The 26,274-nt window shown below is 37.3% G+C and overlaps 1 protein-coding gene across 5 annotated transcripts in view; it reads right to left on the reverse strand.

The window, feature by feature from the left end:
* Positions 1-26,274, reverse strand: part of ZEB2 (zinc finger E-box binding homeobox 2) — a 135,339-nt gene that overhangs the window by 6,369 nt on the left and 102,696 nt on the right. For all 5 annotated transcript variants that reach the window (XM_043487657.1, XM_043487659.1, XM_043487658.1 and 2 more), the window contains exons 5-9: positions 13,454-13,642; positions 12,546-12,760; positions 9,852-9,960; positions 6,968-8,937; positions 5,194-5,374 (exon numbers count right to left, since the gene is read on the reverse strand). In XM_043487657.1, coding sequence (XP_043343592.1) covers positions 5,194-5,374; positions 6,968-8,937; positions 9,852-9,960; positions 12,546-12,760; positions 13,454-13,642 — 2,664 coding nt within the window. The remainder of the gene's footprint in view (positions 1-5,193; positions 5,375-6,967; positions 8,938-9,851; positions 9,961-12,545; positions 12,761-13,453; positions 13,643-26,274) is intronic.

The raw sequence follows: 26,274 nt of genomic DNA on the forward strand, positions 1-26,274 counted from the left end.
CAAATAGCACTGGAATGCCTTCAACACCTTCCATAGCTGCCATACTTAAAAGTTTATTTCCAAAATAGAACTGACAAAAAAAATTTATCAGACTGATGCTCCAGAATTAAAGTCAGAAATGTGTCACGAAGAGCAGTATGTATCATCATAACATACATGAAGTTATGTGCTTATATTTCCTAATACAAATTTGCATTTCAGCAAATCAAAAACCAGCATGAGTAGATTCAATACCATTTTCATTTGCTAAGTGACATTCAGATTAGGAATCCATTTTACACACTTCACGTATTCAGGTATATGGTGATATATAATCTCAATTAGTAATCAAATATCTTTAATAAATTTATTGAATGCCTCTGGGGCATGCTACTATTTAGCAAATGCTGTTGGCTGCTCTATGTTAGTTCATTAATGATCTTTATCTTATTGTAACATCCAGGATAAATTAAGTGATAAGATGTGGTAAACCACAATATTAGAGTAGGAAGAAGTTATTTACCTGTAAGAGGAAAAATTAAAAAGTATTGGAAATAAAGAAGATTCTAGTAATCTGTTTCAAGGCAGCTAATAGTCTGAAGAAAAAAAAGTGTAATTCAAACCACACAAGAACTTAACTTTTGGAAAAGATGTATTGAATGAGGTAAACGAGATAACAGAGAAGAGAATGTCAATGGAGTGCCAAGAGTTTGGAAAGAGAGCGTGCTTTTTCATTTGACAAGACCACCGGGTGGGAAGGTAATTTAACAGGAAGCAGAAGTACATTCGGGAAAAAGACAGAGGTTTTGCCTTCCAGAAAACCTCAAGTTGCTATATATGAATTTGATCTCTCGTGTGTATTTTACTTGGACCTTCAAAAAAATGCTATTAGGAGGTAGGATAAGACGATTCTGACAGTGGTAATTCATTCACCCAGCCAGGGTGGTGCAGAGTTAGATAGGGAGGGAGTCTAGAGTTTGACTGCCCGGGTTCAAATCCATCTTTTAAGACCTGCTGTGTAGCCTCAGGCATGTTAACCTCTCCTTCGGAGGATTAGGGTCCTTGTTGGTAACAGGAAAATCATTTGGGGACCTAACTTGTAGACTGGGCACAAAGAGTGAAGGAGACAATGCAGGTAAAGTGTTTACTTCAAGGACTGCACATAGTAAGCACTCAATGAATGTTCGATATTTTTATTTGTATTTATTAGTACACGTTCAGTAATTTCCCAAGTTGTAAGCAAGATGCATGTATCAGGAGCAAAGTACATGGAAGAAATGAATCTGAATGGAGAGAAGAGAAATTGCAGATAAAAACTAAAATCTTTCTTGGTTCTTTAGTTGCTACAGTGCACATGGGCAGAACTGTCCTGCAACCTCTCAATGTCTCAGAAGTTCAAGGGCACAGAAATGTTGATTGGTTAGTTCACTACATGGATCAGCTCTGTGAATAATTGTGAACAAACATCACAGTTGATATGGCTCTCTCTTTTCCAAGGGAACAAACCACAGAGCAATGTCCTGAACGAGCATTCTCAAAGGACAAGTTCAAGGCCTGTTAGATATGCTTTGGGGATGCCCACTGAACTGAAGTCTTTAAGATATAGATATTTGATGTGCGCTCATTCTTAGTCACTTCAGTTGTGTCTGACTCTTTGCGACCCTGTGGATGGTAGTCTGCCAGGCTTCTCTGTACATGGGATTTTCCAGGCAAGTATACTGGAGTGGGTTGCCATTCCCTCCTCCAGGGGATCTTCCTGACCCAGGGATTGAACCCACATCTCCTGTGTCTCCTGCATTGCAGGCGAATTCTTTACCACGGAGGCACCGGCGTAGCCCATAGATATTTGATAGTTACAGGCAGTTGATTTTAAGGGAGTCCATTTGATCATAAATAATATGGTTATATTAAAATACATTAATTCTACACTATGAACCAACAACCTAAAAGAATAAAATGTTCAGCTATTATGTCATGCCAAAGACAGAATTGAGAGCAGGAGTTTTAGAATTGCACTAAATATTCTACTAATTTTGCACTAAATATTCTACTAATCTCCAGAAATTTTACTGGTAAGCATTTAATACATTCAGTTTAAATAGGAACTGACTTGGCCATTTATCTCTTTTTAAATTGCTTGACTGGTTTACCTGATTCAAATCAAGATGTCCTGGAATTAAGTTTCCACATGAACAAAATTCAGAAAAAAATATCCAAACTGATATTGAGTAAGTAAAAACTTCTATAGGGTAAGTTTTCTTTCTTTCTAATATCAAGGTTCATGATTCACCTGACAGAATAACTGAAATTAGTAAATGAAAGGTTTGTGGTACGAAGAAGATTATCATGTAACTGAGAAACAAAATTGACTGGGTAATTTGAAATTTTAACTTCACTCAAAAGTAGAAACATTTTTTTATTACTTTTCTAAATAAAGTGGGTTGAAGAGCACCTACCTTTCTCAATAGAGAAAGTACTCAATAGATGTCAGATTTAAATTTTAGTGGAATTTAAGTGAAGTCTTTTTTTTTTTTAAATAAGTGAATTCTTTACAGTGCTTAACAAGAGTTTCAGATTTTTTATTTCTCAATCCTTGTTTGTGACAATTAATTCTATTGAAATCAACATTTATGTAGGGTTTTCTTCCTCTGTCCCAGTCCCAATTCCCAGGAAAAGCAAGCAAGCAATGAGCCATGGGTAAGGAGAATTAAGCATTATTATTTTTGGTGTCTGCTTAGGAAATAAACAGACCGAGGTAAAAAAGCACAGGATCTTGAAATAAGTAGCTCATAATTTCCTTCTTAATTTGAACTATTTTATATGTTAAATTGTAGACAGATGTAACAAATACACTTTATCAATGACACATTCATAATCAACACATAATCAAATGACCATTCAATTTCATTTCCCAACCTTGGACTCAATCAACCCAAAGATGGTTCTCACTTATAATTTTCTTTTTAACACATTCTCAAAGTATAACTAGTGCTTAATATAAACAAATAAAAGGCCTTTGGGGCCCAGTTAGGAAGGAAAGTGAACTAGATTTCCACATATATCATAGCGACAGAAAATTCATGAAGAGCTTCACTTTGATAGAACCTAATACACTGACAGTAGAAAATGTCACGAGATGTTTGGTCAAGAGACCAAAAAAGTTAACACAGTGGAAACTTGACAAGCTGGGAAGCCAACAGGAGGATAATTAATCACAAGTTTAGAGAAATCATTGGATGGTTAGCATCTTGTTGCTAGGCAATGTTTCTAGGCAGCTGATTTTCTCACATCTTAAAGGACCAGAACATTTTTTTAGTATAGTATATTTTTCAAATTGATTATGCATATTTGTGTTTGTCAACTTCGGTGTCTCTTAGCTATCTATAACACCTTGGAGTTTATGGACTAATTTGTAAGAAATAAAGGTATTGGCTGGATGTCAATATATATAATAGCCCTCACTAAAATAAAAGTTTTGCACTCACCATGTAGTAAATGATAGAGTTTGCATATGTTCATATAATAAAACCAATCAGAGAGGGAAAGATGCCTTCAATGATGTGCTTACTGGCTTACTGTAGCTGAATAATGAGATATAAAATATATTTGAGGTTGATTAAGACATTAAAGTAAATTTGGGTATGAAAATATATTTAATCTATAATACATAAATAGGACTTGGTACTAAAGAAAATATCTATTGATATATATCATAAAAGACAAATGTAAGAAAACTGTGACATTTCAAACATTGAATTATGTCACACAAGTATAAAAACTACTGGGATTTGCTATTCAAATTAGGTTGCTTTTAAGGTATCACTAGTAGAACTTTCAAAATAATACCAATTAGTATCAGACGATTGAAGAAAAAGAAAACTGGGCTGGTTGAAATAAGAGCGCTGTTATTTATCAACCTTGTTCTTTTCACAAATACCCTCAATGCTTAATGTTGCAAAACTCACCCAACTTTTCCACACCCTCAGGTCACCGTGGTCACTTGTACTGTCTCTGTCACATGCCCCGTGAGGGATAAGGGAAGGTACAGTACAAATGCTTCCCAAGGATGGTTTTCAATCACTAAAAAGGGTACTATGGATTTAGATGGTCAAAATGTGACAGGAGTATTCACATTCCCTTTTCTTTGTTTTCCTTTTTTGCATCTTTATCACTTTCCCCAAAAAAACATTTATGTTAGGTTAATTTTTTTCCTCTATATTTTTAAAATGTTTGATACTAGACATCTTGGTTTAAAATGAGAACCTTCCTATAATTTCCAGCCATCAGTATTTTGGTTGCAATCCTACGTTCTTTCTTTTCCCACCTAGGCCCAGTGCAGCATGTCACATTTCTGGTGGAGAAAAGCTGGAGATGGATTAAGAACAGGGATGAAGCAAAGCTATTTTCTGGTTAAGGGTGGAAGGGGGAAGGAGGGAACACAGGTGTGGCTCTGGCACGTAGCAGATCAGATCTTGCATTTTGGGAACTAATACTGCTTCTTCTTATAGCCCTTGGCTTTTTTTTGAAAAATTAAGCCATTCTCTCTCTACTTGTAGGGAAAAATCAGGCTATCTTGTTAACCCTGTTTAATTCTTCCTAAAGAGGAATGCATGAATTGGAAAGAAATAATCTACATTTAGAAAGTTGTATTTTAGTCTTCCAAATATCAGTAATTTCAGTAGCTCATTTGGCCTATTATTCACTTATGTCTTTTCTTTCACAGTACTAACATTTTTAGTTTATTCAAAATATGGCCAATTTGTAAAAACCAAACTGAATACCAGCCCCTCCCCCCATCATGGCTTACTTGATGTTTTGATGATGAAACAAATACAGCATTAAGTGAATTTTTTATTGTTCAAGTTTTTCACATATAGGTTCATCACAGCTTAAGAATTTGAAGATATTTTCTGTAGCTGGCTTGTGTCATGTCATTTCGTTGCCCTGGCCATTTAAATACACCTTTGACAGGATTTGTGGATTTGGTGTACAGACTAACTCGAAAAATATAAGACAAGCAGGCTCATAAACACGTGAATGATCCAATAAACAGGCAACAAAAAAGTCCTACTGAGCTAGGCAAAAGCATTATTTCTTCCTTGTTGAAGGTATCAGCATATGCTACATCTTATGTTGCACAAGCGTACTCATTAAATATTATGAAATGTACAGCAGGCCGGGAAGCTCTAACTAGCTAGTCAAAGTCACTCATACCTGTGTGCTCGTATTTATGCCGCAGAAGGGAACTGCTTTTCTGGAATGTCTTGTCACATAAGTCACATGCATACATGCCGCTCTCTGTCTTCTTGATCTTCTTTCGAGACAGACAGGAGTCGGAGTCTGTCATGTCATCTAGGCCTGACATGTAGTCTTGTGCTCCATCAAGCAATTCTCCCTGTGATATAATCACATAGTTCAACACAGTCGCTTCTCTTTGTGTTTATAACAAACAACTTTGCATTGGCTGACATTTGGAGAATCTCGGAAGTGCTCTCTATGAATCCATCTAGTTCTTAGAAACTTTTACTTTCCATAAACAATATATGAGGGTTCACATTTCAACAAAAATATAAACCTTCTCTGCCCTAGGTGGTAGAGCTTGTTGTTTTTCAAGGATAGAAAATGTTCAACTCTGAAGGTGAGAAAAACATAAACTTCCCCATGTTCCTTAATTTTCTTTCTATTCGGAAATATCTGTGAGTGAGAACTAAACATCAGAATTTGTATATTTTCCAGTGTGCTTAACTTTAGAAATGATCTGTAGCTGCAGAAACCCCATTTTAATTGAATTTTATATTTAGGTACAAAATGTTATTATTATGCAATCTATTTAAATGTATGTCTACCAACTAAAGGCCTGGAGCTATATTTTTATATTTAATTTTCTAATTTGAAATAGGGAATATTAATAACACTTTTTATCAATGTTCTATCTATGTTAAAACAGCCTTCAGCATTGAGCAATAATGAATGTGGATCAGTAAATTATTAAATTTCTTGATATTTATTTTGTCTTGATCCAAAGGAGTGCAAACTTGCATGATAACATACATTTCCATTTGCTAGCCCACAGTTCACTTTTCTTAGACTACGTTTGCACTAATTAATATTAGAGAAGATTAAATAGGCTTAAAAACATTTACAAAGAGGGCAGATGTACTGTAAATTGGAATACTGGAACAGCTGTGACAGAGGTGCACTGCTACTTAGGCTCCTATTTTGTAAACAGGGATTTTACTCCACGATGTTAAGACATACCTGCTTTTATATTTGAAAAACCATAAATTATTCACTAGCTTGAAAACTACAAAGGAAGTCATGTGGAATGCACAAAATATTTTTAAAAATACTCTTCCAAATAAACTATTCTCTATGAAACCAAGTGCACATCAAATTTACATGTTATTGCAAATTGTGAGCATCTCTAAAAGTATGTGACTGTCATAAATGTTAACGTTTAGCCTCTATGTAAGTCCTATAAAATAGTCATGAAGTGAAGTGAAAGTCACTCAATCATGTCTGACTCTTTGCGACCCCATGATCTGTACAGTCCATGGAATTCTCCAGGCCAGAATACTGGAGTGGGTAGCCTTTCCCTTCTCCAGGGGATCTTCCCAACCCTGATTGAACTGAGGTCTCCTGCACTGCAGGCAGATTCTTTACCAGCTGAGCTATCGGGGAAACCCCCAAATACTCATATCAGCATATAATTCTGAAAGCAGATGGATCAATCTAAATAAACCTTAATGATAAATATTAAGTTCTTTATCTTTTCTTAAGGCACAATTGCTTGATAGAAAGGGTCCCACTGTTTCTCCATTTATTTGTCTAGCCCACTCAGTTTTAGCTTCAAGTTCAAACCCACTCTTCTATTTCTGCTGAGAACACAGCAATAGATTTTTTTCCACTAAGATTTTTTCCTACATACACGTAAGCGATATAATTTTCACCTCCTCTCTTCTGATTAAAAAAAAAAAAGTCTCATTACCTGAAATCCTGGTTTCCGCTGGTACTTTCTCCTTTGCTGCATGTCAGCAAAAGTAGCTGCTCCAGTTGGGTAAGTATAGGCCATGTGTGGTAGGAAGCTCATCTGATCCAGTCCTGGGTATGGTCGCAGTCCAGGGATGCTAGTCTGGACCGGTGGCATGAAAGCGGCAGGGGGGAACGCGCTTTGTGGAGGAAGAGCTGTGTAGAGAGGTTTGGCACTAAAGGGGTTCATGCCGAACACTGGGTTAGCACTTTTGCTGTCCAGATTATTTGAATTTGAAAACTCCTTCTTGATAAAAGTCAAGTTCAGAGGCTCATCTGAGTTTTCAGATGACGAAGAAACACTGTTGTGGTCTAAATTTATGCTGCCAACTTTAGTTTTGTTCTTTGTGGCTATAATACTTTTGGGTTCTTTCATTTGTTTTGGTAACGACAGGTCCAAAGGCTCAGCCTGGAGCTCCTCAGATGAGAAGCTGTTTGGAGTGTAAGAACTACTGTGGGAGTTTTTAGAAGACGTGGAGGAAAGATTTAAGGGAGAAGGAGTATTACTCCTTGAGTGGTCCAATTTTTCAACTGGTTTAATATTGGTAAAATGGGAAGGTTTTGTTAGCCTGAGAGGAGGGTCACAATTCGTAACACTGTTGTGGAGTTCTGCTATAGATGGTGACGTTATGGAGTCCATGGGTTTTACGGGAGACCTGGGTAATAAAGAGTCTTTTGTGGGAGGGTTACTGTTGGGAGCTAACGGCTTGGAGTTCCTTTCCAGTGATGGTGACCTGGAATTTGAGTACTGGTAGACTTTTCGTTGCTCAAACCATTCCTTCACAAATTCCTGAGGAAGGCCCACAGCAATGGAAATTTTCAGCAGTTCATCAGAGTTGGGCTCCATGTTCATAGCATAATATGCTTTAAGTACAGACATGTGGTCCTTGTATGGGTTGATGGGGCTTGTCATTCCTTTCTCAGAAAGTACAGATGACAAGAGGAGGGCTTTATTATCAACAAATACTCCGGCTTTGTTGGGGACTATGTTTTCATGGGGTTGCAGGACTGCCTTGATCTCTTCATTCATCTTACAAAGGTAACGTTCATGCTGATGCAAAGGAATGGGGCCAGGAAAACTTTCTTTACAGAACTGGCAGGAGAATGGAGTGGATATGTTGTGGTTCTCAATCATTTTGTCATCGGTGACCAAATCTATTAAAGTACGCAGCTTCTCTTTCTTTATATTACTGATCTGTCTCCTTGAGTCAGTAGTCAAGCTCTGGAGGCAAGCTTTGGCTTCATTGACTTTTTCTAACGTGTAGTCAATAATACTTTTAGTGGCACCATTATGACTTACTACTGGAAGACCTACGGGTGGAATATTAGGAGAAGTAACTCCTTGTTCCTCAGGTTGAGAGCATGGATCCTTCATGTGATAACCTTTCAACTTGGAGATTTCTTCAGCCTTGCAGTCCATTTTTTGTCTGGAAACTGTGTTGTCCACAATCTGTAGAACCTTTTGTACCTCGCTTAAGTTACTATTCATTGTGGGAAATCCAAGTAAAGGGGCTTCCATCCCTACACCTAAGTGCTGCATTGGACTCTGAGCAGACGGATGAACTCCTAAAGGGCTGGTGGCTCCAAGTGCACCATTCATAAAAGGACTAGTGCCACTAAACCCGTGTGTGGCCATAAGAACTTTATAGTCATTGAAGTCTAGTGGTTCTGTTTTAATTTTAAGTAAGCCTGTCTGTTCAGACATACTAAGTGGTTTTCCATTCTCCAATTTGTTTCTTAACTGGGTAATGGCCGAATTAGTAGGAGAAGAAGAAACAGAATTAGGGGAAGAACCTGTCTTGATATTGTTTCTCATTCGGCCATTTACAGAGATTAAGCCAATACATTTCTTGCTGCTGATGTGTGAGCTGTAGGAACCAGAATGGGAGAAACGTTTCTTGCAGTTGGGGCACTCGTACGGCTTTTCACCTAAAATGACAATTAAAATGAATGTTACTTTTTTTTTTTTTCTTTTTGATGGGGCACCAATTGCAATCGTCTACCCAGGCAAGAATCTGTGCAATCAAAGGAAAGGAACACAATGGGGCACCTCTACATTCTAGGTGCTTAGATTAGAATTATGTGGCTATAACTGTTTCTGGGCTTTATCTACCCTGGGAGGACATAATTCAAGATGTTAGCAATGGAAGGTGAGGGCTATCTGTGCCTTTTTCAGCCAAGATCCAAAATCTTGTCTTGCCATCGGCAGCCTCCTATTTAAACAGAGTGTTAGATTAATGTGTGGTCAATAGCACAATAAAGATGTCACAGTATTTAAAGGGAAGTGTAGCCATGGCTTTAATCAACTCTGTGAAGATTCCATTGATTCTACCAATCCAACTAGTCCTTTGAATAGCATCCAATTTGGTAATAAAATGCTTGGCAGAGCTATCAAAATAGTTATAAAGAAGAAATCTCAGTGGTAAGATGTTGTTCTGAAAATACAGCTTTCAGGAATCAAGGAACACTTATCATACAAAAGCTCTTATCCAAAATTCTTCCACATTCTTCTTTCAAGTTTGGGTATCAAAAAATGAATATCCTTCAGAATTTGCCAGCTGAGTTTCTTCAGGTCAAAAACATTTTAAAGGACAAAAAGGACCTTCTAGATTTCACAAGAAGGCAAAACATGTGCAATTTTCAAGAAGTATAAGCACTCCTCCACTTATTAGCAGTGCTATTGGTGGTACTGTAAGGCTCACAAAGTGGGCACACAAAGCTTACGACATAAATGTGTAGTTCTAAAAAACTACAAACAGGATTGTGTACATTTTATACAATCTTTAGAAAGGCTCCTAATGAAACAAAACGCAAAAACAAGCACCAGCTCCTCTACTACTCACCACTGTGGATTCGCAGGTGTTCCTTCAGATGGTGTTTATATTTGAAGGCCTTGCCACACTCCGTGCATTTGAACTTGCGATTACCTGCTCCTTGGGTCAGCATTTGGTGCTATAAAAGGAGAAAGACTGACATCAGTTTTGTGCAGGAGGAACAAAGGAAACTTGTTACAAATATTTTTAAAAGGCCTCTATTTTCAGACAGGCCAAAAGGTTTGAGTGCATGTTTATTTATTTGCCCAGTCTTTCAGAGTTGCAATAAAAGTGATAATGTTGGCAATAAAATTGGAACAAATAAAAAAAAAAGTGCTTTCACATGCGCATCCAACACTTGCTTTAGAATTATCTCTGTAGTCTCTTTTCCAAAATGTTTCTTTGAGCCGTTGGAGATGAGAAAGCATAATTGCAAAGATGTTTGTGGCTCTCTGTGTTTACTGCAGATTCTAAAATCTGAAGATTCCCTGTTGGAACGCAACGATTTTGTCAAGGAAAAAAATAAATATTATACTCAAAATCCTAGTCTCCCCGAAGAACTCCCCACACAAATAACTCATTTTTCTTTTCTGTATTGAGGTATACTGAAGCAATACTAATTTTAAAGAAGAAAGAAAAAAACCTCACATAAATTAAAAAATTCTTGATTATAAATATTTCATTACATGATAAGCATGTTTAAATACCCCATTCACAGTGCTAGTAGCAACTATAAACCCTGTTTTTCCTGAGGTGTTGCATGTAAGATTTGATTCATTATCAAATGTAAGAGACAACATCTTGGGCTAGAACTGCTTGAGCAGTTTTATCACAGGCCAGTAGGAAAGACTTCAACGACCTGTCATTTTCCTTTTTAGCAGTGTGCTGGGGAGTAGGGACGAAAAAGAAAAAAAAGTTTGCTGAAAAGACAAGTTAAAAGCAGCAAAGATATAATCAAACACAGCTGACCTTTTTGAACAAGGGAAAAAAAGCACTGTGACTTAGAATTCTGAAAAAAAAAAAAAGAAAGAAATACAGTCATCCACTCTGGATGTTCAAGGTAGGAGGCCAGCCTTTTTCAAGCAGCAATGACACAAAGGCCTTTTGCAAAAAAGACAGTACAGAAACGGTATGACAACTGCTAGGGTGTGCTGAATCTTCCCACATTCCTAGTGAGACAGATGGTGTTACATGGGACACGGGGAGGTTTGTTCAAACAGCAGCAACCTTCAAAGATCAAGCAGAGCCCAGCCCGCCGAGCGCCATTGAGGGACCCGCGCTCATATGTTGCTGAGTTGCATAAACAAACAGCAACAGCTGCTTTGCCTCCCCCCACAGCCCTCAGAGGACTACTATAAACTTTAGTTGTGCCACTGTTAATATGATACAATCATTTTAATTTACTAATTGTAAATGCCATGAGCAAATGAGGGGACTTTTCAACACCAAAGCTACCATTCATAATGCGCCAGCACAATCACACTTCTGCATGTGAAATTTAAAGCAGTTATGCTAGATAAATATCTAGGCACTTTTTTTTTTTTTTTCCTGGAGTTTTTGTGCATATAAGCAAGGGGAGAGAAACTGTTATATAAGTGTAACTAGGCAAGTGGGGTTTTTACAACTGAACTTGGAAAAACATGCAGGTGGCAAGTTCAATGAGATATAAATGAAATGATTTACATGAGCTATTTTCTTAAAATAATGAAATTCCATAATCCAGTATCATTGCCATTGCTTGATTGTGTTTGCTTATTCTCATTTCCCTTATTCAAAGAAATTAAAGCCCATAAGAATTTTAGAGAAAATCTTGTTTAATAATTTTCAAAACAGATATGGTGTCAAGGTTTATATAGGGTGATTCCAGAACTGTAGGGCCAGATATTGAGACTTAAGGCACATCAGTTGTGTTACCATCCGAACACCTCATAATATCAATCTGCAATGAACTCTCCCAGGAGGACAGAAAAAGCACTTTTGCTAAAACATTTAAGGGACACTGTGAATCAAACCTATTCAATCATTTTAAGGATTTATGAAGCTATACTGTTGAAGATAGAGTCTTTATTTTGAACACAAGTAATCCAAAAGGCAGAGTAATTTTAATATTTAGCAACAAATATGAATATCAAGAAAGGATCATTTTTATTGCATATACACGTTTGAGTATTAATACAGTTTATTTTATATAAGCATGCATATGTATTATGTGCTTTTTGATTTTCCTTAAAACACTTAATTAGATTTCATAAACTAGTAGCAGCTTGTAAAAATAGCCTAAGTAATTGAAGATGCTATGTGACCAATGGAAAGAATACATACTTCTTTTACTATGACTTAGAGTTTACATGGAAAAAAAAAACTAAGTAAAACTAGGTGAAAAATGGAATTAAAATTGCTGAGATGTTTAATAATGTATAATTAAAATGCTACAATTTCATTCACTTTTTGTGGAACATAAAAATGAAACTAAAGTCAAGTTAAAGTGCAAATAAAATTTCTAAATTAGAAATTAACACACTCATTCGATCGTGAACGTAAGACTATTAAATCATATTAGAAGAGACCATCAAAAAATCATTTAGACCTCAATTAAAGCTATTACCATTAAAAGATCTGCATCTTCAAAATGCCATGAAAAATTAATAATGATTGCCAATCAAAGCAATATCGTTTCTCTAAGGGGTTATTATAGAAAGAAATCACTTAAAACCAACCCCCCACCTGATCTGTCCCTGGCTTGTGCGTCACCATATGCCGCTCGAGCTGGGTGCGGTAGGCAAACGTGTAGCTACACAGAGGGCAGGAAAAGTTCTCTTCATTCTTCTCGTGGCGGTACTTGATGTGCTCCTTCAGTGATGTCAAGCGCTTGTAGCCCCGGTCGCAGTAGGGGCAGGTCAGCAGTTGGGCAAAAGCATCTGGAGTTCCAGGTGGCAGGTCTGTAGCCGAGAGACGAGAGGGAGAGAAGCGGGCCAAAAGGTCAGTAAATCAATGGCAGCTAATGGGCTGACTGCCCGGGATGGTATGACAGGAATCACTGCAATCTGCTCCACGAGGGTGCCATCGGCGCACGCGGCCTCCGTGCACGCCAGTCCCCTTGCACACCCAGGACAGACTTGTCGGCATCAGCTCACACTGCGCTGGAAAATTAATTAATTACTGGAGCATTTGGGGGGGAAATTTAAACAGCTGATAAATGAGGAAATTCTCTTTAGGTGACTGACAGTTCGTAGGAAACCTTTAGTCACAGATGACCCAGGGATTCACGGGGTGAAGGAGCTTTTTGGATACCAGTAAAGAAGAACAAAAGGTGAGGGTCAGAATCTCTAAACTTTTTTTTCCCCTCCAAAGTGAAATATTTCGGAAAGATAGGAATCCATGTAGATATTTTTATCTCTTAGAAATAGGCTCTAATTGTTCTTGTTCTTTATTGGATGTACAGATGACACAAATTTGCTGACAAAAAAATTTCACAATACCCTAAAATTACAGTTCTAATCTTTGCTCATGAAATTCCATGCCTCTGCAGCTGTTCTTCAAATTTTAAGGTAAACACCCAGGCATGTAGTGCATTTGTAATTCTAACAGCTGCAGAGGTCAGCGTCGTGGCTAAAAATGAATTACAGCCTCACCATTTTCTTCCTGCCCATTGGCCTCTGGCGTGCCAAGGCGAGACAGCTCCTCGGGGGCTTCTGGGTAAATGATGGCTGTGTCGCTGCGATGAAGGTACTCTTCGATGCTGACTGCATGACCATCGCGTTCCTCCAGTTTTCTTTTGGCAAAGTATTCCTCAAAGTCTGCTGTGCAATTTGCATTCTTAACTGAAATGGTAAAAAGAAGAAGAAATGTCTTTTCAGGACCTTCTTCCCAGGAGCCTCCGTCTGCCTACATCACTGTAAGACACGTGGACTTGCAAAAAGACTACAAATACCTAGTTTATTTGTAGGAAGTGTTGCTGATGACCACTTATTGATCGAATGGTTATTCTCATAATATATGTCAAAAAAAGAGAACACTTTGCTCTAAGTTAAATAGGCATATTTTATTTTCCTCTTCCTGGAAGATGAGTCTGTGTGCTTTGCAAAGAATGACAGACATTTTAAAATGTTTTTCAGGGAAAATGAAAAAAAGAACTATATTCTAAGATCCATAAACATGGGAGATAATATGAGCTCAAAGCTACTCTAATAATATATATAAAACTTTCTTTTTTTAAAGAAAGGTGTATTCAATTTTTTATAGTCCACTAAACTTAACGTTCCTCACCACATATACATTCTGTTGCTAAATGTAAGCTTTTAACCCTCCACTCTCTGAACATCACAGACCACCAGGACTACACAGTTCAAGAGAGATGTAGAAGGATGGATATTCCCAGAAAGATAATAATGAGATTGTTAAAAAAAATTCAAGGAATGTTGGAGTTTACCCTTTCTTGAAATTTCAATGTTTAGCTCAATATTTTAAAGTTGTTGAAAATAAAATTAAGCTCACACTGATAGAAATAAAAAGTAACAGATCGAGTTAAGAAACTGGCTATCTTGCAATATGATTTTGATATGACTTTTAACTTTTATGACTCTGTTCCCATGACATGAATGACAGGTGTAAACCAATGTTAGCAACTTGTGTCCCAAGACTGTATATTGGAAACTACTAGCTATATTTTTGAAATAAGTTGTGGCTTAAATATCCTAAGTAAAAACTTTTACGCATAAGTCAGTGTTGGGAAAGTGGGTGCCACATTGTTGTCTACCGGAAGTAAGTGAAGAATAATCCTTTGCTCATACAATCCATGGTGAGGCCAAACTTTCATAGTTTTTGAGGACAGTAAAGCTTGATCTCACTACATTCTTCATCTCACTTTCTCTGTCATAAAAGATACTACAGTATTGATATTTGTCATCCTAATTCTCCCCGGCAATTTGTGGCAGGGTGATGTTCAAGCAAGCCAGTCAATTTTTATTTTTGGCTTTTACTGTTATGAACGTGTGTGAGAAGACTAGAAAGTGGAACCTTCCATTAATCAATAAGTATTTACTGAATGCTAGGTATGTGATAGGCATCATGTTTTGTTTTGATAAGCAAAAAAAGAGATCCAGCCTCATTCTTCAGGAAGCCATGAAAATGATCATTACAACTGATATTGTCTCAAAAATAGTTATAATATTACAAACTCAAATAAGTGTTATGAAAGAACGTTACACGGTGGTATTACAGAAGTAACAGGGGGACTTGACAGGGACCTGATGGAGTCTGGAAGATCAGGAAAGCCTTAACTGAGAAGCATGAAGTTAACTAACTTTAGAAGCTAAGGTAGAACAGTGGTGACTGGGAAGAACATGGACCATTTCAGAATCTGAAACGACTTTGCTAGAGTGTGGAGAGAAAGAGGGAGCTTGATGTAAGGGTAAAGAGGAAGGTAGGGACCAAACCCTGCAGTGCGCGCTAGTCCTGTTGAGGATCTGGATTTTCTTCTAAGAGAAGCAGGAAGCCACTGAAAGATATCAAGCAGGAAAGATGGTGGGGTGAAATTATGGGTTATCTGCATTTTCAAATGACAACCCTGGTTACAGTATGATAGGGACTGCATGAAGAGGAAAGTAGACCCTTGGAAACCAGTTAGGAGTCTCTTGCCATTGATTGGGCAAAAGATAAAGGTTACAAAAATGGTGAGGGAGATTATAAGAAGTGGTTGGATTAGATTTGGGGAAAGCTTGGATGTGCCAATGAGGGAATGGTGAAGATCCCCACCCCTTTTAGGTTTAGGCTTTTCGAATTTGATAGATGGTTAAGTGACATCAGCAACGCAGGAAGCACAGGCATTCTAAAAAAGATTTGAAACTATGAATGAATACATTGGATCAAATAAAAGGAAACTGGGAGCATTGCACTTTGTAGACTATTAAACTAAGTGCTAACAATCTGAATACTGTGATCTCAAATGTTTCTCTTTTGCCACTCTAACTTCCGTTAATTTTAACAAGAGCAATGGTCTAATTCCAGGACCTCCTTCTAATAGAGGTTTGGAAAGTGCAATAGTAGATTAAGATTTTGTATCTTGAAATTTTGTTTAAATCTTCTCTTAGAATTTTCAGTCTTAACATCTTTTCTAAGTAGAATATGGACATTGATTAAGATCACTTTCCCTCTGATCTATTCAAGCTGCCATGGATGTTTTCCAAAGGATACTTGGTGGTGACTGTGATGGTATCATTTAACTTGCACCATTAAGTCACTAGGGAGGTATGAAGGAAATGCCAGCTTGCACAAACTATTTATTCATTGTTTTGGATCATCAAAATAACTTCAGATCTAGCAAAAGTCACCTTTTAAGTGAAAGAAAAGATAAAGGGGACAAAATGGGTGGATCCAAAATGAACCTGTTTTTAACAACTTAACTGATCTGATCAGGGATTGACTTCTTTATTAGCACCATGGCAGTAGAAAGTAAGGTGGTAGTGATTTTCCAAATTCAGATCTAGTTAAACATTGTCAAATGTTTAAGACATGATTTATTTTAATTTTTCAAGAACACTGTCCCAGTTGAAGATCCTTAGTGTAACCCAGTAAACATGGATAGATATACATTTAATATCATCCTAATTTTATCCTGATATTTCAGCAAGTATTTGAATTATCTGGCTATCTTTGCATGAATTTTTATTTGCATATGAATGTTTCCATCAGAAATGTAATCAAATGCAAATTCAATTGGATTTGCATTAATAGCCTTTCAGCTTAAAAGGGAGGAAAATTCTGATTTTTCTGGATAGGCAAACTAAACTGCATCTAGATACACTACTGGTATTTGGAGAGGCAATTCATTCAGTAAATCAAATCTGGCCATACTAGATTTCTATGTCAAGTGTGATGGGGACAAAAGATATCAAATCATGTGCTCTTGTTAAGGATCATCTTTGATCATCTTTGTAGCCTGAGCATCAAATATATTGCCTAGAAATTAGTAGGCACTCAAGAATCATTTATGGGATGAATCTGGAATAAATTATGTCCTTAACACTATCTTGGTGCAGAAGTCTTCTAAAAAAAAGGAAGCATAAGATAAGACACCTATAGTTAGGTGTAGGAACCTAGACCTACTATTCAAGTAATTGTAGAACAATTATGTGATAAACTGTGTAGTCGTGATCGTAAGTTCTTGCAAGAATTTGATAGGGCTCAGGGGAGTATTCAAAAAGGGTTTCATGAAGAAAGCCAATCATTTAAATCTATCTGCTCTATCAGGATTTTTCTTCATGTGGTATAGATATGCTATTAGTTATATATCTTAATATCTAGAATCACTTAAGTGGGTTAGAGTCTAGCCTTCTATGAACTAGGTATAACCATCATGGATGAAATGTGATTTTCCCTAATCTTGGTATGGATACTAGTAACATATGGTTACTAGTAAATGGTTTCTCTGCTCAGTACCACAACATTCTCCTTTGCTTGGGGTGGTTCCCCACTGTCCCTATTGCTAAGATTTATGGTACTCAAGGCAGCTGCCACGTTGTTGCATGATCCTGCTCCACTAGATGCAGTGGATCAATCTGCACCTGAAGTAAAGTGAAGTGATCTTAGCTCTCCATCCTGTAGGTCAAATCATTGATTGGTCCAGTGGTAGTCAAGAATCCCACTGACTTTCAGTCAATCTCTTTCCCATGATTTTAGGATTTGTTTCCAAAGAGAGCACCAAGGCAGACTTATATTTTCCAAGTGACTACAACTATACGATGTAGAATGAAAGACCCGATAAATCCCATGTAAAATAAGAAAATTTACGAAGAGAGAAAATGAAGCAGATACCTAAAGAAAAGCTGAGACAAGATGACAAGCCATGACAGCAGTTTTCTAACCACACTTATTCCTGAGGTCAATCTGCACCTGTATCCTCCCAGAGAGCAGAAAATTCCCTCTTCTACCTTAGGCTATGTTGTGTTTCAGTCTGCTAGACTCCAAAACACCCTGATTGTTACAATTCTAGAATAAATGATGGAATTAAATTTTGGATACTCTCAAAATTGTTGGGAAGGAAAATGTTTTGATTCTATTTGGAAGTCTGCATTTTTGTTTTTTACAAAGATTTTGTAATACTGTATAGCAGAATCAGAGATGAGGTAGAAAATTTGCTAGAAAGTTATAAAATTCCTCACTGCATTTTTCTAGTCTAAAATCAACCTCATTTTCTTTTCTGTTTTTCTATAATCCTCTTCACTCCTCGATCTCCTTGGAAGAACTGCCAAAACACACTGACAAAGGATATTTGCATGGTATTTATGATCAAGCCATAGCAAAAATTCACAGGAAACCTCAAGTAATTTCTTCCCATACCTTCTCCAGAGATTTTGCATTTAGTCCTAAAATTTACCCTGATGTCTTGCAAATATCTCAGCCTTCCCTAAGGTCTGGTAAACTTTCCTCTGTCCAAAAAAAAGAACTTCAATAATTAAAAATGTTTCCTCATAGCCAAATGTGTTTTAATATTGTTAGGGTAACTTTCTAAGTCCCTTTAAATCAGAAAAGCTCAAATTTCTTGTAAATACGTTGGTCACTCTTACTAATGTTGTTAATTAATAATACTTTCATAAAAACCCTATGTCTATCTTAGGTATTAATATTTTTGATAGATAATGATAAATACCAACATGGACTGACTTTTCAAATTACTGCCTAAAAGCAAGTAGTGTTAACCACTTGAAATTAAATCTCTAAATAAAAGATATTTATTGGTCTCTTTAATAAATCATTCATAACTCCTGTTCCCCTCATAAATATTTCTTAAAGATTCTTAATACTCTTTTTTAAGTATTTCTTTTCCCAAAATTATTTTTATTACTCTTATTTTATTTTTTATAGCCATACCCCACGGCATGTGGAATCTTAGTTCCCTGACCAGGGATTGAACCTGTGCCCCCTGCATTGGAAGCATAGTATTAACCACTGGAGCACCAGAGAACTCCTAAGATTCTTAATATGCTTACAAGTAGTTAACTTATAATGAGACCTTGATACTTGTTCCATCTCTTTTTTCTGTTTCCTTTTATTCTCTCACCATGTATTTTCTTTCTTTGTTACAAGCATGTGTTCATGTAGGAAGACAGGTACTCTATTAACACTGGTCTATAACCCAGCATGATTTTCACATTCATTAAGAAATTGAAGAAATATATTTGACTATTATGCTAAGCCATTTTAATAAATATCAAAATGAATCAATAATTCTTTTGGAAAAGAAAATACTTTGGAGGGTCTAGAAGAGCTGAAGCAAACACCTATAAAAACTGAGTAAAATCATTCATCCATCCCTTTGTTTAGTAACTGTTTATTGAGTGCCTACTAGTACCAGAGCATTGGATAGGGATAGAACACAGTGATGGTGACTGAGAACTGCTTTTCTACTCTGCGAGTCTCATATTTAGAGACAAGTACATAAACTGAGTGTGATTCTGCAATACACAGACATAAATATATAAATGTGTATCAGAGGAAAACAAATACACACATACACACTTCCTTAGTATAAAGTAGAAATTACACATTTATAATATCTGCTTTTACTCACTTCAAATGTCAAGGCAAAGGGACCTGAATCTAGATAACTACATCCGTCATCTTTTTGAAAAAATAAGCTCTCTCTAAACAACATTTTCAATGGTAGGAAAACACGGAAAATTATTTTTGATTTAGTCATTTGTATTGAATTTTTTAAAGAAAGCCCATATTCACATTTGTTGAATATAAATTCTCATGGCTACTTTGTTTAAAGTTGACTAATTAATGTAGGATACATATTTTATCATTAAAAATGGATGCATGGCTTTCTGCAGAAGGCTTCCAGAATGCACAGTGGCACCAAATATCTAAAAGCAACCTTGAGGAAGATGATGTTTTTCTCATTAGATAGCCACACGGGCTACCCAACAGAGCCTTCAGCTGCTACAGAGGTGTGGGTAAAGCCAGAAAAGTCTTGTCAAAAGTGACAAAGCTTTCTTCTCTTCTTGAGAATTAGTACAGTGTCTGGACTGGTCTCTCCATGCCGGCTCTGATGTGGCTTTCTCCTGAGAACACATGTTCAGATGCCAATGAGTGTTCCCCATGTATAAGAGCGTCAGGAGTGAAAGTTCCAAGGGGATGGGACTCTGTAGTATTCTGCAGAATCAGATACCTCCCCCAACAGCAGGAAGCAGTCCAACTGGGGACAGAGTCTAATTTTAAAGTGAGGTTGTTTTTTTTTTTAATTGGGGGATCATGAATATCCAGATTTAAAGACTACAAACCCTTTGATAGTTTTGCTGTCTATGTATTCGTATGAAGACCACTCCTTTAAAACAAAAATCCCCAAGTTAGATAATATGTGTTTACCTTTCATATACCTGTGAAATCTAAAATTTTGGATTTGGTTTATCACCGAAAAGACTCAAGCTATTTTATTACATTTTAGACAGGTTTATGAAGGATGGTATTTTTGCCCAGTAAGTCAATGCTCTTCCATATGCTTTCAGTAGAGACACATGACACCTAAGGATGTTCCAGGACAGTGGTTTCAAAATGTGGTCCCTGGGTCAGCAGCATCAGTACCACTTGGGAACTTCTTCAAAATGTAAATTCTTGGGGTCCATCCCCAGACAGACGGGAATCAGCCATCCGTGTTTTAATAAGTACTTCTGGGGATTCTGATACACGCCTAGTTGAATTGTTACTCTAGGAATTCAGTTCTCTGCCTCCCCTGGCTAAGTAAGGCATTCAGTAATGTGGTTTGGGAAACAATACAGAATTAATTCTATGTCAAGGAGCCTTTCTGCCAATCTCAATCTGAGCTCATGCCCTCCTTCTACAGAATATCATCTGCATGTCTCAATTGTTGAATTTATCCCATACAGGATAATCTTCCCTTTACGTGCCCATGAGCTAATAGAGGCACAGAGGGTCTTATTCACCTTTGCATCCCAGTGCCTGGGCTTTCCAGGTGGTGCAGTGGTAAAGAATCTGCCTGCCAATGCAGGAGGTGCAAGAGATTGTTGGGTCAGGAAGATCCCCTGGAGTAGGAAATGGCAACCTGCTCCAGCATTCTTGCTTGGAAAATTTCATGGGCAGAGGAGTTTGGTGGGGTCGCAGAGTCAGACGCAACTGAACACGCATGCATGCATTCCAGTGCCTAGGACAGTGCCAGGCACATAGCTAATACTCAATAATTGAAAGATTAGATCCTGTTTAAAATAATTAGACTTATTCATTTTAACTCACCTATGTATTTTTTTTAATCTCAATCTCTTCATCTATAAAATGAGCCAGTGTATGCTTTCTAGGGAATCCTCAAAGTTTCAGAATTGCATCATTTCAATTAATTCTTTGCCCTAATCAATTTGCTTTTTATTCACTGCCTAGGCCTAGAGAGTTTTATCTGTATTGTTTTCAGTTACAAACTCAAAGGAACGCAGTTTTCTGATGGAGGACCCACAAAGACAGATTAAGGAAACATATTTTGGAGGTGCCTGGAAACCACAGACAACATCACAAGGGAAACAGTGCTTAAATATTAAGCAAAAATTAAATATTTGCTGAATGAATGAAGGAGACACTCAAGAAGCTTGGGATATCTGTTCTTTCTTGTGGGAACCCTTGCTGCGAAGTGGAGATAGCTGCTCCTAATTGCAAACAAAGCTCATAAAATTGCAGCATTCATTCACCAGGAAGTGACAGGGTCTTCCTGATGTACACAGGTTACAGTCTGAAAATGACCCTCCTATCTAACCTGCCAAGTGCTATTTTTGTTTTTCTTGCCTCAGAACCTATGTCTTCCTCACCTCTCTTCTTAGAAACTCATTGTATGAAAGTAACTAGAAAAAAAAATTTTAATGATAATTTGCATGACAGATCTGACTAGAGGACGAAATTCTCCCAACCTATAAAAACGTGACCAGTATTATACACAAGAAGAAAATGACATGCTTTAGAACAGCAGGACTCTCTCTTTGTTAAGTATTTAGGTACTAAATGAATTGTCTGATAAACCGGTAAATTCACTGTTACACAATTGGTTAACACTATACATTCCACTCAACTCTGGCTGAGAACTATTTAACCCAAGTGAAAGTGAAAGCCACTCAGTCGTGTCCCACTCTGCGAGCCCATGGACTATACAGTCCATGGAATTCTTCAGGCCAGAATACTGGAGTGGATAGCCTTTCCCTTCTCCAGGTGTCCCATAAAGGGACATTCCAGGCCAGAATACTGGAGTGGGTAGCCTTTCCCTTCTCCAGGGTATCTTCCTAACCCAGGGATCAAACCCAGGTCTTCCGCATTGTGGGTGCATTCTTTACCAGCTGAGCCACAAGGGAAGCCCAAGAATACTGGAGTGGGTAGCCTATCCCTTCTCCAGTGGATCTTTCCAACCCAAGAATGGAACTGAGGTCTCCTGCATTGCAGGCAGATTTTTTTACCAACTGATCTATCAGAGAAGCCCCCAGAAGAAACCTAGGTAATTTAAAGGTTTTAACTGAACTCCAATTAAGAGATACGAGAGGAATGGAAACTTATAAAGCAAGAAGATAATAAAGGTACAAAAACGTTCTCTTTTCTCCACTGTCTTCTATGCTAATGATATGACACACAGAATTTATGCTGCAAGAAGCCTAACCCATTGTTAGCCTGCTAACCTTATCACTCTGATTACCATTTTGGGGACATTGGGCTTTCCTGGTGATTCAGACAGTAAAGAATCTGCCTGCAATGTGGGAGACTCTGGTTCAATCCCGGGACTGGGAAGATCCCCTGAAGAAGGGAATGGCTACCCACACCAGTATTCTGGCCTGGAGAATTCCATGGACTGTATAGTCCATGGGACTGCAAAGAGGTGGACATGACTGAGTGACTTTCACTTTCTATCTTGCTCAAACAAGAGTTTAAATCGAGGTCTAGCTCTTTACCTGGGATTCAGTTGCTTCTGAGATCCCCGCAAAAGAGCCTATACACCTGAACAGAATACGTGTTTCTATGTGGTACTTCAGGCAGAGAGTCCCTGATCCCACCCCTTCCCATCCTGCTCATACTCACAGATTATCTTAACATACTTTGTGAGGTATAAGCAGGACTGGCTATATAATGGGGCTTGGTGCAAAATGGCAGCTAGATTCTTTGCCACGGAGTCATCTGGGAAGCCCCAGACGGCAGCAGGATAGCATCAAACCAAGGGTGGGGTCTTTCCGAGCCCAGACCCGTGTGCCTGCAGGGACCACATCCAGGACCCCGGACCCGGATCTAGAATCATGAGGCAGGAGCACTGAGAACCTCCCCGTCCAGTGGCAACTTGCACAGCCCATGATTTTCCTTTTTTTTATTCAATCTTCCCAGTAAAATCTCATTAGAAGAAATCATAGGGTGGGTGGAGTCCAAAATTTCTAGTCTAATGTCCTCACTTAACAGATAAAATGAAGGTACAGTGAGGCTAATGATTTGTAGAAAGTTACACAAATAATTTCTGGAAGAGCTGGGTAGAGAATTCATGTGTCCTAACTCAACCCATTATTCTTTGGACTATATCATAATGAGTCAATATGAGAGAGAGAGAGAGAGAAAGAGAGACAACCCCACCTTTTTAGTTTCTATTCATGCCTGATTGGATATAATTTGAATAGGTCTTAGATGCTGAAAAGATTGCTCTGACATTATAAGTAGCTCTAAACAAAACATTATGACACCATAAAATTAATAGGGGAAAGGCAATATAAATGCCAACTTCAATATAAATAAAATATGACATTTTAAACTTTTTTTTTCTCAATTTGTCTTTTCATGTCCTCCCTCTTCTGAATCCTATGCACTTTTTAAAAATTTTTATTAGAGGCTAATTACTTTACAACATTGTGATGGTTTTTGCCATACATCAACATGAATCAGCCATAGGTATATGTATGTCCCCTCCCTCTTGAACCCTCTCCCTTGTTTTATTTTTTGACTGAGTGACTGCATCTAAATCTAATGGGGTAAAATGGAAAAAAATCACGAAATTTCTTCAAATGCTTCACTTAAGAGACTTATTTAAAATTTCCATTTAATATTTAGGGATTGTATTTTTCTCCTTTTTATATTTCCTAATTTGAACCATGTTACAAAAGGCACTCAATTCAAAAATAACTTTATGAAACATCTTGCAAAGGAGAATTTTTATTAACTATTACAGTTTTCGTAAATAAAAAAAATGTCTTAAGGCTTAATTTAGGACTAGAGACCAAGAATCACTTTATTCACGGTTCATTTTGCTTTCCCATTTCACATATTACTTGTTTATCCCCCCCACATGCTTAATGATGTCCTCCTACATGAGTTCTGCTTCTTCAGATTAAATGAAACTGTGTCATCTCTTGATAATATTCCATCCCTCACAAACCTTTCCAGCGGAGCCATTCTTGCTTTCATTTGTCTTAAAGCTCAGAGCAATATACAGAAGGGTCAAAATACTCCTTCATTTATACCATCATTTCAAATCAGAATGCCTGTTTTATCAATTTGTTCATCACTTCTTTGTTTATTCATTTATGCTTTAATGTGAAAAGCAACCTGTTTATAAACCATCGAGGCTGTATAAGCACTGCATCTACTGAGAGGAAATATAGAGAAGAGCAAACTTAACCTTGACCCTCAAAAAGCCTCCAGTCTGTAACTGTAATTTTTTGAAGTCGTAAGTCATCCATTTTCACTATCATGTCTTAGGACACAACCTATACAGTTCAAGTAAAATGACACTTATCCCATGAAAATGTTTATCCCAGGCTGTCATTACTCTCATTCTGGGGAACTTCATTACTGAAAACATAGTCTGTGCAGAATCCCGGCTGCTTGGTGCTGTGACTTTCTCTAGTCCAAGCACAGGGATGGCCCGCCACTCCTGGGTATGGCCAACCCTGGGACAATGCCATCTTTTTGAGCAAAACTTGGAACTTTCACTCTCTGATTTCAGCCTGCTGCTCCATCCCATCATTCAATTCCTCACCTCCTGAAACAGGTACTTCATTGTGATAATCAGACCCTGACAAGTCCCTCAGGTCATTTCACCGATTCTGATTTTGCCTGCCTTGGTTCAGCTTGAATTTGGAAGTCACTTCCATTCCTGCACCTTATTCTTATATCATTCTTGCCTTGCCCAACTAAAATCCTATGTCCATTCCCGTACTGTCAATTGATGGTCTCTTTTTTTTCTCCCTACTTCCAAGAGTGCAACTTCTGTGATGTGAATTCCATCAACTACCTAAAATTCAACCAAAGTCTCTCTACCATCATTCTCCCTTCTTCTTTTGATTTTATTGCTAGAAAAGATGTGTGTCTGCTCACAGCCAAGGCTACCATCTAAAGCTATTCCCTCACAACTCTTCTGATAACCTACTCCGTTTTTTACCTCAACTCCTTTTACATTTTCAGCCTTTTCCTCTGTCTCTCTTTTGTATACAGGCATGTTCAGCAAGCCTTTGTCCTGGAAAAAAACTTCCCTAAAATTTGCAATCTCTTAAGTCACCTCCCTATTTTCATGTCTTTAGTACATATACACATATTTCTTATTTAGCTACTATTGCTATATTTACTCAATTGAGTATGTCATTAATGACAGTGACTATTTACTGTATGTTTCATGACACCTAATAAAATGCTTTGCACTTTGTAGGGTCTCCCAAATTGATTACTGATCTAACAGCTGATGAAGCCATAGTTATTCATTTGTAAATTTTACCTTCACGTCATTGTGGTTTTTGTCTTTCCTAATGGCATCATAAGATTTTGCATTCCTTAAGGATAGGATTATACCTTCTATTTCTTTTGTTTCTTTCTTGAACCTCAGTTCAAATTCTGCACACAACAAATACTATAAAAAGAATGAAGTATTTTCGTGGTTGTTAACAAGTGACAAATATTATTTAATTGTTATCTAGGACAGAAAGGAAAAAAGATATGATTTCTTTTCTAAATAGTTATGCTTAATTCTGAATTAAAAATGAATTCATCATTAATCAGTGCCAATATTTTTTATATGATCTCTGATACTAGTCACTGATCAAGTGAAGGAAAAATCCTTGACAGTTTTCAACATCCTTATACACAAATATAATAAATACTACTAAATCCTCTTCTACATTCAGAAACAGGATGCTAGATAAAGATGAATGAGATAGAAAGCTAAGCTAGTCCTTCTTAATCTTCCTATTTTAACTTCAAATGCAGCTTTAGTGCAGTGAAAAGTAATTTGTCCTACAACTTGTCTGGGTAGTTTTCCAAGATGTCAAAGGAATTTAATTGGCTAAGTCTCTCAAAATCAACTGGTTAGTCCTCCCATTACAAATTTGTTAAATATTGTAGTTTTGGATTCTAGAGAAGTTAATGAGGAGCCAGTGTGAAGGGAGAAAATAGTTCAGAGTACATTTATCTCTCAGTGCATAAAAGTGGGTAAGCATGGGACCTC

This window comes from Cervus canadensis, chromosome 15 (assembly GCF_019320065.1).
Source record: "Cervus canadensis isolate Bull #8, Minnesota chromosome 15, ASM1932006v1, whole genome shotgun sequence".
NCBI lineage: Eukaryota > Metazoa > Chordata > Mammalia > Artiodactyla > Cervidae > Cervus > Cervus canadensis.